Source organism: Blastocystis sp. subtype 4 (genome assembly GCF_000743755.1).
Source record: "Blastocystis sp. subtype 4 strain WR1 chromosome Unknown seqid_0078, whole genome shotgun sequence".
Taxonomy (NCBI): domain Eukaryota; class Bigyra; order Opalinata; family Blastocystidae; genus Blastocystis; species Blastocystis sp. subtype 4.
The window spans coordinates 1-16,176 of NW_014569469.1; the positions used below are offsets into that span (position 1 = coordinate 1).

Consider the following 16,176-nt stretch of genomic DNA (forward strand, 5'->3'; position numbering starts at 1 on the left):
ACAGATTCGTATGTAGGATGTGATCAGGAACAAGAAATTGAATTTGATGTACAAGGAAGAATGGAGGAAGAGTAATGTTGTTTTCAACTGTTTGTTTGGTATATTCGTACTGCTAAGTTCTGTATCAACCTCAAAGGACTGACTATAACAAACAGATCACTTATTCCACAAGTTCTCCACAATCGGCAATCACAACCTTCCTATATCTCAAAAACAACATTAACAACAAACTTGGAAGGAGTACCACTACCGGAACCGACAGCCTCAATCTGCTTCACAATATCCATTCCTTCCACCACCTTGCCGAACACTACATGATGTCCATCAAGCCACTGAGTCTTCACCTACCGAATGAAGGTAATACAAGGCCCCTACAGTAGTAATGAAGAACTGAGAACCGTTGGTATCCTTTCCAGCATTAGCCATCGAAAGGAGGCCAGGTCCAGTGTGCTTCAGCTTGAAGTTCTCATCGGGGAACTTCTCACCATAGATTGACTCACCTCCAGTTCCATTTCCATTCGTGAAGTCTCCTCCCTGGATCATGAAGTTGGGAATGATACGGTGGAAGATTGAACCCTTGTAATGAAGAGGCTTTCCATGAGTTCCCATACCCTTCTCTCCAGTGCAGAGAGCACGGAAGTTCTCCACAGTCTTAGGAACAGTCTTTCCAAAACTACAAATGAAAGGTTCCTTCTAGAACCCACAGTCCCATAACAATACGACCGACCTTCTCTCCATCAATCTCGATATCAAAGAACACCTTGTTGGTAATCTTAGGCTCTCTCTTGAGGGTTATCAAAATGACAGAATCTTACCTTCTGACCCTTAGGCTTTGCTTCAACAGCAACGAAACAGATTGCAATAGCCAATAATGCAACTGCCAAATGAGAATACTTCATTGTTAGAGTTTATTTACAATGTGATTGAATGACGAAAATCCTGGTGATTTTGATAACCAACAAAAAACGGGTTCTAAATCACAGATTCACAATAGATTGGTTGTTGTAGAACTCTGCTACCTGTTCAGAATTTGTACACTCTTCGGGTTTCTTGTCCTCTCGGATTCGAATGAACCGTGGGAAACGAAGAGCGACACCTTTATTGGGATCCACTAAACCAATGGCTCCTGTATGTACAGGAGAAATTGACAAATCTGCAGCTCTCACTTCCCACACTTGGACAGGATTAAACCAGACATCAGGTTCAACATCGCTTTGAACGCTAATCATCATAATCATAATCCAAAATCACTTATAAAAAAGAGGTTTCTTCTCAGTAATGTTATCATTTGTTTGAAAGAATTCCGAATGCTTACGCAAATCTTCGTCACTAAATCCAGTTCCCAGTTTGCAAACAGTTTGATACTCTTCTGAGTTCACATCATAACATGCAAGGAGAAAAGCTCCAAAAGTACCAGTTCTTTTTCCTTTCCCATAATAACCCCCGATTGGTACCAGATCCAAAGAATCCCCCAAATCCTTCAAATAATCCTTCTTTAACTACATCCTAATTCACTCCTTTCATAACTCACTTTCAGCCAATTCAACGATCGTTTGGATGGCTCATATGAGGCATTCTCAACTAATGTCTTCACCATCAATCCTTCACAGCCATGAGCCACAGATTCTGTTAAGAACGACTGCATTTGTTCTGTATCATCCAACTAGATCTTATTTGTTATCATTACTCTCACTTCCATATTGGTGGCAAATTGCATGCGACCAGGTACTTCATGAATGTTCTCACGAAGAATCTTCCGACGCTCTAGAAGAGGTTCCTGAAGCAATGAACGTCCATTGAGATAGATGCAATCGAACATGAAAATGACAACATTGATCTTCACATCCTCTTCTTTCACATCCTGCGGTTGATCGATCAATAGAGGACTTACTTTTCGAGCTCGAGTAGAAAGTACTTGAAATGGAAGAATGCGTTCAGCTTCGCGATCCCATGCAACACACTCACTATCCAGAATACACGTCTCAACAGACGCCGGGATGCACTACAACAAACATAAGTTGATGAGAGTACTTGATGTAATGTGGCCACCAGATCAGGATACTTTGGAGTGTTATCCTCACTGTTACGACTGAATATCTTAATAGTTCCATCTGCCAGCTTATGGATCTGGGCTCGCTCACCGTCATACTTATACTCACATGTGAACTGCAGTCCTTGAAACCGATCCAAGACTTCTGAAATGCCTTTAGTGGGCTTGGCTAGCATTGGCTGCACGGGAATACCTGGAGTGAGATGACAAACATTATGGAGGTCACTGAGAGGAGACGACAGAAGAGCAGGGATGATGGCATCGTAGGAAGGACATTCACTCACAACTTGTTTCAAGAGTTCTGTAGCTTCAATTAATTCGTCCTGAAGACGTGCAGGATTGGTATCAGCTGCAGCATCAAGAATTGGAGGAGGAAGAGTTGATGATGGAGGAGTCAGTACAACTGCGTGTGCCAATGCACAGATTACAGATTGTTCAGCAAGACCAATACGCAATTTTCCTTGGAGACCACGGATAATGTATTTAATCTCTTCTCCTCGAGCAGCCACCATCAAACGCTTAATTACTCCCGATTTACGATCTTGTGACTTGTTTCCTTCCATTTCGGCAAGGGATTTGAAGTCTTTGAATAAAGAACGAACAGTGAGAGGCGGGGGAGGAAAGATCAACTTCTGCGTTGATTTACAAGTCATTGCAACATCTCCCAAATCTCCACATTTCTTCAATTCAGCTTTGATATTGGCTCTACAAGTGAAATACGAATTTCACATCTACGACGACTTTCCAGTTGCATCTTGAAGGGATTTGATAATAATTCCATCCCCAATACCTAATTCCACACCTTTAAATGTTGGAGCAACTTCATTCAGGATCAAATATACACAGGCAAGAAGGTCAGCAGGTGTAGTCGCAATTACACTTCTAAAAAAGTTGCAAGTAAGTGTAATCATCTTGTTTCTGAATACTCAAAGCACTTTAAAAACTGTTTACCTTTCTGAGATCTTCTCTACCTCTGTAAATAAATGAGCAAGTGCCTTATAAGGAACTCTACAATAGAATCGAAACTACTTAGGTCTTACGCCTCTCCTTGCTTCCAACTAGCACCCTCAAGAGGGTTGTACTTCTGAACAACTCCCGACATAATAGGATTACAACAATTGGATTGTGATGTTGTGGTATCATGAGTTTTCTTGTTACAGGGAATCAACACATCGAAATAGACATATTGTGGATATGAAAAGCAAGATCATTTCTTTATCCAGTTGGTTGCAGTTTATTGTCGAATTGTATAAATGGGAAATGTACTTAGTGACGATGGAGTGGATAAGGAGGATATCAACGAAATCAAGATGATTACTCAAGCAACACCATATTGTTATGATGATCCTATTTGGTGTCGTGTATTTGATCTAAAAGGATACTTACAGTATATTAACAAATCCTATCTTCATTCGATTTGTCTTCGTTGGAGCCGAGATATGAGTAGACGCATAGAGTTGGTGTCATTTTTAGTGGTGAATACTCTTGAAACGAACAACTTTGAAGTGTTTGTGCAGCATATGAGTGAAGTGGTAACTGATGTCCCACGAAGACTCCTTCGAAGTGTTTCAGTATATTTTGTGAGTAATCGTTAAGATTCTAGAATGATGAGTATTTGGATGCGGTTCAGAAGGCTACAAATGCTTTGTTTCTAACACGGTGCTTTCTCAACACGTTTATGAAAGAAGCATCAGATGAAGATTTGTTGCGTATCTTTCATGTTCCTGAAATCACAGCAACTGTAGTGACACCGAGTAATCTTTCTCGCTGTACATGGTAAGGGTTGATCATTATACCTAGCAATCCTTATTCGAACCTATGGTGAAACCTCGTTTGTTCTGATCGAGACCATTGTTGATGTGATAGTATCTCATTCCCCACAGCAGCAAACAAACAAAATGTATATGGAAGCCATGGGTATACTGCTGACTCTCTTTTCTCGTATGCTGCGGAAAGCAATTCCTTATTCTGTGATTGAGTCATAGGAAGATATCGAACATGCAATTTCACCGGTTTCCCCGTATTATTCTCCATACTTTCTACTAGATCTTCTCTTCATTTGCTCAGGAATGCCCATCTCAACTGATCCCACTCTTACTACTCCCAAATCTGCTAATGATACTCCTGTTTGGTCCTCTGCATTGGTAATGTCAATAATTAAGCGAATGACAGAGACATCGGTTGATGCTTTGGATAGCGATTTGTATAAGACTCAAGAGCAATCAAAATCACTCTTATTGTATCCGTTCCAATTGTTTTCTCTCTTTTCGTCACAAGTGAATGTCATTGCCATTCGTTCGCCTTCAGCCACACGTTGCCAACTCCTACTTTCTCTTCTTCTTTCAGTCAATTGTGCAACAGAGAATCCTTTTGTACGAACCCTCTCTCGAATCATGTAGTGATTGAAAGGCTATGATTATCAAGAAATACTCGAACTACTGATATACAAGTAGAGGAGGAAGCAGAATGCACTATATCATTTGATGCTCTTTATGAATTGATTTGTAGAGATTTAGAAGAACCTGGAGTGTAGGAAATGGAAATTGGGATGATTTCTAGATGTGTTCTGTTTTATCACATTTTGCATAAAGTACCCTCATTTTTGGAATACATCACATCTAAATCAGAATACGTATTTCTTCCACGTCTTCTACGTACATTTAGGATAATGCTCTCATCTAGAACTACTCTACAACCACTCCAAAATATCAGACCAACAATTATATCTGCTTCTTACAATCATTTTGTCTCTTTCTCAAAACTCTTCATTTATGAATTGTGTGTTTTCCCTCCAAGTGGATTCGAAGTCATATTCTTTTTATACAGAACGAACTGAAAAGGATTCATGGTCTGTTGGATGTTTATTGCTCGTTTTAATGATTCGCATTCTTAGCGCTCACATTCATCAAGTTAATGTCAATGTTGAATTTGATAGTTATGAATAGGATTTCTATTTGTTATCGAGTGTTATGGCTGTTATTTGCAATACATTGCGACAAGCTACCTCCCTTGATAAGTATACTCGAGTTGAAAGAGTTAGCAGTAGATATTCTTCCAGGAAACTTGTAGAATTGCTTATATATCTGAGTCGTCGTTTCCAAATACTAAAGAATCAATTAGAACGTATTCCCGATGACACCATGATTAACATGTTCCTTCCATAAATTTGGTTTATTCATAGAACATCAGAATTGTTTTCATTCTATTTAGATAGTATTGCTTCATTTCTCACATCAGATAAACCATCTCACAATGTGTTGTTTGTATGAGCGAATACCACTTATTAGAAGTAGATTTATGAATTACTTCGTCAATACAACTCAGTTAAATGTATTGCAAAACATCCAGAATTCAATCACATCACAACGGTAATCATGATGGTTCTGGACTATTTGAATGTGGCTCTGAAAGTAAATGACGATACAAGTGAGGAGACTCAGGAGTATCAGAACTATGATCTTGTACTATCCAAACTATCAGATGAAGTGAAATCATGGACATTTATGTATTCCAAAGGCAAAGCGAAATATGAATTTGAAGACTGTAATTCTGCTGTGTTCTTTTTGAGTTATTCATGGGACTTACTTCAACAATATGGAATTGATCTTGATTTCTGATGTGTTTCTTATATCATTAAGAAAGAATCTTTCATGTTGTGTCATTCAAACAAACACACGAAACCCAACCAATCAAATCTTAAAAGCAAGACGAAGCTGTTCTCTCTCGAGATAGATGAAGACAGCAATTACAACCACAGCAAGGAGAAGGAAGGAACCTCCTTCTCCCACATCCATTTCTGTATTCTCTTCTAATTCACATTTCACCACAGCTTCATTCAAAGCATTCCGTTCTACTGAAACAGTCACTTCCGAACACTTCACTTTGGAATGACGATCCGTACTCTCTACTCGTAGTGTATATTCACCACTAGTCAACGCATTGAACTCAAATGATCCTCCTTGCGACACCTTGGACACCTTCTTACCCTTTCCACCAACTGCTGTTACTTGGAGCCCGTCAAGGATCTTGCCCTGAGAATCAATCACACCATGCAGTGTCTAGAGATGAGAACAGACACCAAGCCATACTGAGGTGGAAGGCACATTCAGAACAATGAAGTCTGCCTCCAGTACATCGGTCTGTTGAATGTTGACACTTCGTTGTGTAGGCAACAAATGCTCCATATTCATTACTGTGATCGAGTAGGTGGTAGCAGGATGCAAGCCACGAATGCGATACGATCCCTGTGCATCTGTGAAGGCCACTTCCTTGTGAGTACCAGCTGTAGCAACAACTCGAACCTTACTCTGAGGTTGTCCTGTGATTGTAGTGACTCGACCAAATACACTGTAAGCCACACGTGTACAGTGAACCTCTACTTCTGTTGCTGTACCTTCAGTGATTGTGATGATCTGGGTAGGCTTATCAAAAGCATACTCCTTCAGTTGAACCTGAAGGAAATACTCACCAGGGAAGAGCTGTCCAAACACATATGTGCCATCACTTCGAGTGACCTGATTCTTGTTGAAGCCATCACTACTTAGAGACAACAAGACTGAAGACACAGGAAGTTTTGCCTAACAATGAGAATGAAGAAAAGAGAGAACAGAATCATATACGCTAATACGAAGCGAAGATAACTTCTGATGAGAGAAGTTGAGTCCATTAGGCGATGCATGGAAAATATGACCCTCCTTCACTGCTTCAAGCGAGTAAAATGAAGGAAATTATTGGAATGACAACTAAGGATATGATTTCAGCATCTTGAGAGATAGGTGTGAAGGAATACTCTCCATTCTCATTACTGACAGACTCCACCATCTTCATCTTCCCATTGTCTTTAACAGTCATACGCACTGTTACACCAGCCAGAGGAGGAATGATTTGTCCACTCACCACACGACCTTCACTCACCGTCACAGTTGGAATCATTTCTTGACAACGCGATGGGACTATGGTGAGAGTACGAGAATTTGGATGGAAAAGATAGGATGAATGAGGGGCTGAGTATCGGAGTGAATATGTGTTTGGAGGAAGAGACTAGAAATGAAGAGATAACGATGATCAAACGAGAGAATATTCATATTCTTCATCCTTCTTCGTGGCTGATATCTCATCAACCATTTCATTTCCATGGTATACAAACACGTGAACCTACTCATGATCATCTCTTCTTATTCCTACATCCACACCAACACCAGCATCCAACTCAATCAGTCCTGATACACGATAAGCAATTGGAATCACTTCCAGATGAGGATTACTAGGTGAAACAGTCAAAACTGAAGATTCCACCTCGACACATCCATGAAGTGTCACTTCATACTGAGGTTGCTTCATACACACTCGTGTCACACCTTCAGATACATTCAAAATCAGAGATGCAATAGGTGTAACAAAGGCCGCTTTCATAGGAACAGGAGACTGAATTGTCACAACATATCCTGTCTGTTTGAATACCAGATCAGTAACAGACGAAGTACGAACATCAACTGACTGTGACAGACCCTGAGATAAAGCTTCCACTCCATCAACAAACTCTCCCCAACAACCCTCCTACACATCATTCCACACTCTCATTCCAACCGTTGTCTCCACTCGTACTTCATACTCACCAGGCAACACTCCATTAAACATGAACCGTCCATCAGTATCAGGTACAGTTGAACCCAACAACACACCATTTGCCCTCAACTGAACATTCATTGTTGTACCCGAACTCACTTGCTACCAACTCAGTCTGATCAATCTCTCCTACCAATACTTGACCTCCCACAGACTGAGCCATAGGCGATAGAACCAATTCATTCACACTCTTCTGATCTCCCAATCGAACTCCCTCAATTGTTGTGAATGAAACGCCTGCAACAGGAGTTACATTGAAATCATAAACACCAGGTGGAAGCTAGACTAATCAGCCCTTCTCTTCTCCTACAAGAAGACAAAACTCAGATGGCGTCTCTTGTGAATTGACAATCACTCCATTCTGGAGAGCATTCACTGTATAACGAGTTGGAAGGGTTGGCTACAGAATAAGTCCCTATTTCTGGAATTACATAATTCCTCAAAATAGTGGTTTCGATATGTCCACAAGCAGTGTAATGTGAGATGATGAGATCCGGAACTACAAACCCTGGTTCTACTGTAACCTGGTTGAAAGTGAACTGATAGTCAGAGTGTTTGATCTAATCATTATCCTACTCTCATGTTATCACATCAATCATATACACACGCTCCTCCATCTCACTTAGCTCGTAGTATCCAGCTTCGTTCGTACATTCACCTTCCTTTCCATTAGCATTCACACGAACACAGATGTTTGGAACTGGGTGACCATTCTCATCCACAACATGTCCATGAATCGTGAATGAGGTCACAGCAAAGGCAGCTCCCAGATCCACTGAAGTATCCTTGACTGAGACTCGAATGTGGTCAGGCTCAATATCCCATCTGAATGGGTTTGATCCTAATGAAGGACGCTACATGACAAACGGATCAGATTAGTACAAGAACGTAGTCTCCAGTCTCAATATCACGGAACTCAAATCGACCTGTATCCGATAGTGATCCACTCAATTCCACAGCTATCAGTAAGATTACAAAGAGAGACTCACCTTCATCTTCTCGTTTCAGAATCATTTGAATATCATTGAGAGAGTGTTTTCCTGATCGATTCTCCACAACACCTGTGATTTTGAACCCAGAGACAATGAAATCCTCTTCCACTTCTACACTTCCAAATCCGATCTATAAATCATACATGATCAATCCTGATACAGATATGGAACGTTCAACTGGTAAAGCCAATACCCAAGAAGGATGATCAGCCTTTAGAGTATACTCACCACTAAGGACATTATCAAATGTGTAGTTCCCTTCTGCGTCTGTTTCGACAGTCTTCAAACCACGTCCATCTTGAGAGAAAAGAGTCACTTGAACTCCTTTCACAGACGATTTCGATTGTTTGTTATGAGCGTGTCCGCGAATACGGAAACCTGTGATCTCAAATTCCCTCTGTTCTTCACATCCTAGAACTGAACCTTCTTCATTCATCGATATCTAGAGATGGAAAGGATTGCAACAATGAAAATACATGGAATGAAGATGGAGACACACTCCAACCCTCCTCCTTGGACACTACTAACTCATATTCGCCCTTGTGTCTTATTTCAATTAGAAATGAATTACAATGTCATAAAGAGGAATAAAGAAGAATCCCTGAGGACTACAAACCGTTTGTTCCTGAACAACTCCATCTGAAGTGAGTAAAGAAACAGAAAGATTGGAGAAATTAGGTTTCTTCCCAATGACACTAGAAATGAAATGCATCCAATGTTAATCACTTGAGAATTCCCTGAGATACCTTCACACTTCCTCCACATCCCGAAATACCATCTGACTGTGCAGTAACAGTAGCAATTAGAAGAAGGACCGAAAAAGCAGCACGATACATCATTCCTTGTTGCATTTCTGAGAAGAAAGAAAGAGAATAAAACCCCGAGCATTTGATTGTACTGTTTTGTTTGCTATTCAGAAGAAACAGGTCATCGAATATAAGGTGTCTTGCTAACATTATGTGTTGATTCGTCAGCCGAGCATAAAACAACCATGTCTTTCCTTAAACATCCTTGACGATACTACAAACAACAAAAAGTAATTACTCCAAAGAATCATACCAAAAACACTTGTCAACCTCTGCTGTCTGTAGTTGATTTCTCTGCATTAATACATGCCAAATCTATATTTTCTATTATGATATCTGTCAGATATAATGATATCAACTAAGATGATACTATTCTTCCAGGATACGAGTACACAATAGATTACAAAAAATGAACTCAGAACCAAGTACTATTCATCCCCTTGATCAAGTTCAGTCATTGACTCATTGTAACAGTCGATCTTATTGAATTTGTCATTAATAACATGCATACTATCCAGATATGAAAGTCGAGTTCACTCATTTTTTCTTTTTGAGAGAGTGAACTTTCAAGTTCAGCATGAATCATCTTCTGTGTATCTCTTTGTTTTCTCTCATTCGAGTTGTTTATTGGATTCACATAGAATCCATTTTCGAGCTAATGCCTGGATTGACAGCATCGTGTATATTTCTTCTAAACTCTTTATTATAGCCTTTCTAATATATTTCGATAAGCGATATTGGAATCTGCTTGTCTTGATTTCCATTCCATTTGATTACTGTCTTGCTGATTACTATTCTCACTTTTTTAGTTCAAGGGAAACCTATTTTCTTCTTCATTCTGTCTCCCCTTTGACTGCCATCAATTGTGTAACCTTACCCTCTTACTATGTTCAGTGTATTATTCTCATGATACTTGACCAAACCAACTCTTGGATTCGTATTCTACTTCATGGTTTACTCATCTGTATCAACAGAACCTTCATTATTTTATTTGGAACACATCCATTATTGATCGTTGTTCTATTTCTTGTATTATTGGATGAGGGTTTGAAACCACCATCCACTCACTATGGACCATTATCGTATGTGTATGCAAATGCCTATTCAGAGTTTCTACCTTCCCTACAGTCCATTGTCCAAGGAATCACACTAATTCCACTCATTGTGCGAATCTATTCTCATCCACATAATCGGTTTTCAGACTCATCTCGTTATCTTCCAGTACTAGCCTATGGAGATGGCCCCCATTCTCTTGCTTACTCTCTCTTATTCTTGCTGATGTCGAATCCCTCAAAAGTGTATCTTATTCTTTGTCTTCACTGCTTCACCATTTCTCTGTACTACGACTTATGTGTTGAAGGATCTGACATATTTGCTGTTCTCTTCTATACAGAATCGATTGCTTGTGGTTTCTATCTTCATGAATATATAAGTGTGTTACCCTAGTTCCATTTTTTGTTTTCAAACAGATACACATACATATCTCACTTCTTATGTCTTCGTTCTTCCATTAACCGATCTTCTCTTTCTCGCAACTCCTTCTCTCGTTTCCTTTCTGCAAGTCGCTTTTCAACATTCTCAGCTTCAAGCATCTCCTCGTCCTTCTTCTTCAACTGCTCTTGCATCGAATACCATGGATGGGCATTTCGAGGTGTTCGCAGGCCATACTATGGAATATCCATCTCAAAATACATACACCTAACAGAGATGGCCACATTCCTCGTTCCTTCTTTACGAGGTTTACCACGATTCGGCTTACTGCAGCCTTTGACCAGGTACATTTCTATGGATCAGACTACTCTCTCAGTAACACTTCAGGATTGAGTTTATCTGCCAATTGAAGGTTCATCTTAAATGACTTCCCTGTGGAAGAACTATTCATAACACCTCTTTCGTATGGTAACCAGTTAGCTTCGAGAATTACTGTTGTCTCGGTAAAGTTCAAGTGAATATCATCACAACCCAGAGTTGCAGGAGCATCCCATTTGTGAGCTAGTTTGATATTTAAGGCAATCTAGATGAATACTGACTGATCAATCCTACTTCTTCCAATCCTTCAGCCCATTGGTATGCAGGTGAGATAACAGCAAACTTTTGCGAATTGGCATTGTAGAAACTCTGAAGCTTGCGAATTTGGATACTAGGTGACAATTTAACTCCAAGCATACTTCTTTTCTCTTACAGCATCATCAAATTGCTTTGTAATATCAATATTTTGTCTCACAGCACGCTCAATTACTAAAGACGCCAATTTCCACCACGATCGTTGAATTGTCTATCCAGTTACTTTGAAACAATACTCTAATATACAAGAGTGATAAGAGATTGGTCGAAAACGTTTGATTCTTGGAACAACTGAATAGCATTATCCTCTGTTGTACATTCATCAAACTGAGAACAGATAGCTGATACAAATATAAGTAAAATACAAATCAAGTAACACATGAAAAGGAAATGATCTTCGATTCTTGATATTAACTTTCCATGTTGCTGAGCTGACTCTACTTAGGCAACAGAATAAGCAAAAGTCGGAATATGCTTCAAGTCAAATGAGAAGATTCTCTTGTTTTTTTGACACAGATACCATTTTACTATCATTTCCACTATTTGCAGTTGATTTAGTACCTCCTGAACATTCGATATGAAGTTTGGAAAGGTGATTAGGAAGGCTATTGCTGCATGTCCGTAGGAGACGGAGTTTGGAGATTTTAACGTATAGACCAGAATGGGGAGATAGCTGGATGGACTACAAGAACTTCAAATTGATTATTGCTGAGATTGAACAAGAGAAGAAAGAGAAGATGGAACAACTTCAGAAAGAAGACGAAAATGCTACAATTGATATAAGTGGGAATGATGAGATAGGAGTTTATTGATAGCTTCTTTAGAGAAGGAAAAGCAGTTCTTCAAGCAACTAACTGATAGTGTATTGCGTGTGGATACTTTTTTCCATCAAATTCAAGTTCAATACATTGTTGAAGTAAAGGCGTTGATTGACGAGGTAAAAAAGATCGATGACGTTTGTATACTTGCATTTCATTTACCGTAGTGTCCAAAGGAACAATTGGAGTCGACAATTGAGGCTTTGTTGGAGAAATGTCGAGAACTACACGGGAAGCTGCTTCTCTTAGAAATGTTTGCTCATGTGAATTACTGTGGCTTTACGAAGATAACGAAAAAACATGATCGAATGACAGGTACATTTGTTATCTGCTTCTGATCATAGGATATATTACACAAAAGAAATTTATGCAGAAGAAGGTCAATGTAACAAGCTTTTCTAGTTTTACCTTGTGACATTTCACTAGCTCGTTGATAGTTAGATTACGTAACTCTGTTCGTATCGTAGAAGACCAGTATATTGTATTATCCAAATGTCTCTCCCATATAAAGACAATTCCACCTATTAAAAAGTCAAAAGAAGTAAAGGAGGTTAATGATTCCCTTGTTGAACTTGATCGAAAGGTGGAATGATAAGGTGTTTGTTAAACAATCAGAATATATTCTACATTAATCTAGAGAAGGAACTCCCCATGAACACGAGGTCTCAATCAACAAATTACTTCCACCCATATTTATACGGAACCAACCTCTCTCTCCCCAATGCTCTCCCCAGTTGTTCCTCACAATCCAATACCATTGTCCTGTGGAGGATACTCCCCATCCAGCAACTTCCACAATATGTCCACCTTTATAGTTGTGATTGTGTTCCACAAAAATACCACCTTCATAGTTCATGAATTCGTCTGTCATTACAATAAAACATGTAATTGGACCACGAGCATAAATCTCAGCCATCATATGTTCTGCTCCCGATACTTCACCATACTCTTGTACCGCTACAGTACGATACTCGTTCACATGATAGCAGTATCCAGTCGCATCACAATCCATACAAATACCCTGCATATCACACGTCTTCTTTCTTCCTTCATAAGCTTGACATGTCTTATCAGGCACATGATAGAGATAGGAATAACGATAGGCTGAGGCAGCATCACCTCCTTGGCACGATCCATCAGCACAATTTAGGAATACTTGGGCTGATACTTCAATGATTGGCCACTTCCCCTTACGACGTAGTAACAAGCGATCAGAAAGTGCTGAAGCTGCAGCTTGTGCCCAACAGGAGTTACAGAATTGAGGACTATGTTGATTGTGGTTGGGAGTGGCGTAATTGTGCCCATTGAGGTTCCGAATATCATAAGTTGTAGGTAATGAGGAGACGTTTAGGTATGTCCAAGGAAGTGGGGATTTAATGACAGGCTTATTCTGGGTCCAGTCAGTAGGATAACCACAAGAAACGAAGTTCTTCAATACAGATCGTTGGGATGGTTTCGTAGGCGAAGTGGTATTGTGGGAGACTATTGTTGGTGTACCCCAATAACACAGTTCTTCAACCCCTAACACATTAGCTCCTCGATAGATCCGGATGAAACCAAATTCACCCCAATAACTGCCCCAACTATTACGAGCAATCCAATAGGGCAAATCGTCTTCACCCCAACCGATGATTGTAATGTAGTGAGTTCCATGGGCATCCCTTCCATTTGTGAAGATTCCACCACTGTAAGATCGAAAAGCAGAATTCAAACGAATCGAACACGAAATTGGACCATTATAATAGATTTCACGACGCATTGCCTCTTCACCACTAATTTGACCATAATGGGTCACATAATAAAGATTGTAATCATACACAGGCTCACAATAACCGTCATCTGTACAAGAACGACAAATGTTTAAATCTATGCACCGTTCCTCACTACCCGTATAAGGGAGACACGTTTCATCAGGAATTCCCTTCTCTGCCATGTATTTATAAGCATGATTAGGAGTTCCACCCTGACAACCATAACTATCTGCACAATTAATTAAAACTTGAGTAGCTAATTCGGGTACTTGCCATGTATTCGTCACTTTTAAACGAAGTCGATCAGCAACAGCAGAAGTAGCTGAAAATGCCCAACTTGCATCACAATAGTTTGGAATATCCTGGTTCTTCATTGTGGAGGCATAGTTCCAGTCATACAAGTTACGGCTACGGTATGAATTCAATTTGATACATTATACATATCGTACCACGTAGGCAAATCTAACTCATCTTTCTCTTTACTATAAAGTCTTCCTTCTCTTCCTTCTGTGTGTGGTACTGATTGCGGCTGAAGAATTGCTTGTCCAACGGCAAAGAGTATACCTGACGTATGAATACCTTTCTATCACTCTTACAAAGTAGATGAAACATTGTTTGCCCTTATATATGTATGAAAAATCGTGCGCCAATTGGATTGCAGAAACAAACAAACACAACAGTTTACATATCTATGACTTCTTCGTCAATAACATCCTCTTGGCTCATACCAGGAAACAAATTGTATGACTCACTTGTTGAGAAGGCACTAATTCTCATACTCTCTCTTCTCAACTCACCTTTTCGCTGTGCAAGCGATAAACAATACTTTCCGCAACTCTTTGTTGTAGAAGAAGTAATTGAAGGACCAACTACTTGTTATCACGCTTCTTTGTGTCTACATCTGCCCCTCACTCAGAGGATCATCACTTAAGTCACTAATATACGTGTAAACAATGCAATCCTTTAACTGGATTGTTTGATCTACTTCATTCCATAGATCCACTGTATAATCTGCAACATAAGTGGGTCCAAAGGCAACTACTTGCCATATTCATTTCAGAAACTTCGCACAAATGACGATTGATGGTATTTACAGCCGTATTGACAGAATCCACACACTGAAACTGATCTGGTTTTACTGAGCTACACCATCACAATCCTGGAAAACACAAACCTGAAATCATAGTCTTGAAAGGATTCGTTCAAGGTAGAGATCAGATATCCATACACTTTGCATGATTCAGGGTCGTCCATCTTTCCTTCTACACCATTAAGGAAATCTGCTCCAAATGCTTCCACTAGGATATTTGAACTGTCAGAAAGCGTAACAAATACGTCATCCGCTTCTTTCAAGTAGTCTTGCCGCAATTTCCTTGACAACTTCTTCTGTACAGTAGACATCTTACCTACCTATCAGAAATGTATTCTTCTCACAACAGGAATATAATTCAATGCGACAATTCAACTTCATATCACTTTCGGTAACTTGATTCAATTTTGAGCTCAATGCCGCTAATGTCGGTGCCTCAAGATATTTCATTGATACAATACTTCTAATATATCTCAAATACCCTTGTTAGAATAACAGAAGATTCGCGGGAAGAATTCGAAAAAACCGCAATCTTCGGTATTTCTAGTCTTTCTTTTCTAGCACAAGTATTTCAACAAACAAACGAATGACTATGAAGTTGATCATTCTCCATATTGTCCTTTGGTTTATCCTCTTTAAATTCAACTTGTGGAGTAGGAGTGACAGGAATCACAGACACGGCAGGCACAACAGTAGTGGCTGGAAGAGTCATTCGATTCGTCTCATCACGTCTCCACTTCACAAAGAAATATACAGGAACATTCCAGAAAAGCACGACAACCACATAGGTGACAGCTATACATACAAAGACATTCCATGTAGTATAGATATGAAGGGCTCCGCATATTAGCGCATACCACCCACCTCTACTCCTCAGACCAACGAAGCATGCTTACGCACAACCACCGATGATCATGGGACCTACCGCACCTGTTGAAACGGAAGCTCCTTGAGCCAGACTGACGGATACCATCGTAGTA

General features: G+C 39.7%; 10 protein-coding genes across 10 annotated transcripts; 2 read left to right on the forward strand and 8 right to left on the reverse strand.

The window, feature by feature from the left end:
• Positions 1 to 160: 160 nt before the first annotated feature.
• Positions 161 to 899, reverse strand: JH06_4834 (peptidyl-prolyl cis-trans isomerase; the record flags this gene model as incomplete). The annotated part of the gene is made up of 5 exons (XM_014672737.1): positions 161 to 200; positions 232 to 344; positions 376 to 673; positions 705 to 784; positions 816 to 899. 5 exons carry the CDS (start codon positions 897 to 899, stop codon positions 161 to 163), a joined length of 615 nt encoding a protein of 204 aa, XP_014528223.1.
• A 78-nt stretch (positions 900 to 977) lies between these two features.
• On the reverse strand, positions 978 to 3,152 carry JH06_4833 (DNA ligase 1-like protein; the record flags this gene model as incomplete). Its single annotated transcript, XM_014672736.1, is given in 8 exon segments — positions 978 to 1,221; positions 1,252 to 1,499; positions 1,532 to 1,663; positions 1,694 to 2,002; positions 2,014 to 2,755; positions 2,786 to 2,968; positions 3,002 to 3,058; positions 3,091 to 3,152. The coding sequence occupies 8 exon segments, from the start codon at positions 3,150 to 3,152 to the stop codon at positions 978 to 980; spliced, it is 1,977 nt and encodes a 658-aa protein (XP_014528222.1).
• Positions 3,153 to 3,303: 151 nt separating this feature from the next.
• Positions 3,304 to 4,449, forward strand: JH06_4832 (hypothetical protein; the record flags this gene model as incomplete). Its single annotated transcript, XM_014672735.1, is given in 5 exon segments — positions 3,304 to 3,493; positions 3,524 to 3,621; positions 3,654 to 3,804; positions 3,851 to 4,020; positions 4,036 to 4,449. The coding sequence occupies 5 exon segments, from the start codon at positions 3,304 to 3,306 to the stop codon at positions 4,447 to 4,449; spliced, it is 1,023 nt and encodes a 340-aa protein (XP_014528221.1).
• A 1,290-nt stretch (positions 4,450 to 5,739) lies between these two features.
• Positions 5,740 to 6,982, reverse strand: JH06_5074 (chypothetical protein; the record flags this gene model as incomplete). Its single annotated transcript, XM_014672738.1, has 4 exons — positions 5,740 to 6,108; positions 6,139 to 6,627; positions 6,670 to 6,752; positions 6,856 to 6,982. The coding sequence occupies 4 exons, from the start codon at positions 6,980 to 6,982 to the stop codon at positions 5,740 to 5,742; spliced, it is 1,068 nt and encodes a 355-aa protein (XP_014528224.1).
• A 132-nt stretch (positions 6,983 to 7,114) lies between these two features.
• On the reverse strand, positions 7,115 to 9,503 carry JH06_5075 (hypothetical protein; the record flags this gene model as incomplete). The annotated part of the gene is made up of 12 exons (XM_014672739.1): positions 7,115 to 7,204; positions 7,235 to 7,606; positions 7,637 to 7,777; positions 7,809 to 7,955; positions 7,986 to 8,075; positions 8,107 to 8,235; positions 8,281 to 8,529; positions 8,558 to 8,797; positions 8,846 to 9,109; positions 9,144 to 9,206; positions 9,239 to 9,362; positions 9,394 to 9,503. The coding sequence occupies 12 exons, from the start codon at positions 9,501 to 9,503 to the stop codon at positions 7,115 to 7,117; spliced, it is 2,019 nt and encodes a 672-aa protein (XP_014528225.1).
• Positions 9,504 to 10,957: 1,454 nt separating this feature from the next.
• Positions 10,958 to 11,918, reverse strand: JH06_2855 (hypothetical protein; the record flags this gene model as incomplete). Its single annotated transcript, XM_014672722.1, has 6 exons — positions 10,958 to 11,140; positions 11,170 to 11,256; positions 11,287 to 11,487; positions 11,517 to 11,613; positions 11,642 to 11,748; positions 11,784 to 11,918. The coding sequence occupies 6 exons, from the start codon at positions 11,916 to 11,918 to the stop codon at positions 10,958 to 10,960; spliced, it is 810 nt and encodes a 269-aa protein (XP_014528208.1).
• A 196-nt stretch (positions 11,919 to 12,114) lies between these two features.
• Positions 12,115 to 12,947, forward strand: JH06_2856 (hypothetical protein; the record flags this gene model as incomplete). The annotated part of the gene is made up of 6 exons (XM_014672723.1): positions 12,115 to 12,158; positions 12,193 to 12,320; positions 12,353 to 12,492; positions 12,523 to 12,670; positions 12,700 to 12,766; positions 12,797 to 12,947. The coding sequence occupies 6 exons, from the start codon at positions 12,115 to 12,117 to the stop codon at positions 12,945 to 12,947; spliced, it is 678 nt and encodes a 225-aa protein (XP_014528209.1).
• A 36-nt stretch (positions 12,948 to 12,983) lies between these two features.
• Positions 12,984 to 14,480, reverse strand: JH06_2857 (cysteine protease; the record flags this gene model as incomplete). Its single annotated transcript, XM_014672724.1, has 2 exons — positions 12,984 to 14,221; positions 14,243 to 14,480. 2 exons carry the CDS (start codon positions 14,478 to 14,480, stop codon positions 12,984 to 12,986), a joined length of 1,476 nt encoding a protein of 491 aa, XP_014528210.1.
• Positions 14,481 to 15,001: 521 nt separating this feature from the next.
• On the reverse strand, positions 15,002 to 15,646 carry JH06_2858 (RNA polymerase IIi transcription repressor maf1; the record flags this gene model as incomplete). The annotated part of the gene is made up of 4 exons (XM_014672725.1): positions 15,002 to 15,117; positions 15,149 to 15,249; positions 15,281 to 15,512; positions 15,541 to 15,646. 4 exons carry the CDS (start codon positions 15,644 to 15,646, stop codon positions 15,002 to 15,004), a joined length of 555 nt encoding a protein of 184 aa, XP_014528211.1.
• A 121-nt stretch (positions 15,647 to 15,767) lies between these two features.
• JH06_2859 (hypothetical protein) lies at positions 15,768 to 16,169 on the reverse strand (the record flags this gene model as incomplete). Its single annotated transcript, XM_014672726.1, has 2 exons — positions 15,768 to 16,062; positions 16,093 to 16,169. The coding sequence occupies 2 exons, from the start codon at positions 16,167 to 16,169 to the stop codon at positions 15,768 to 15,770; spliced, it is 372 nt and encodes a 123-aa protein (XP_014528212.1).
• Between the last annotated feature and the right edge of the window lie 7 nt (positions 16,170 to 16,176).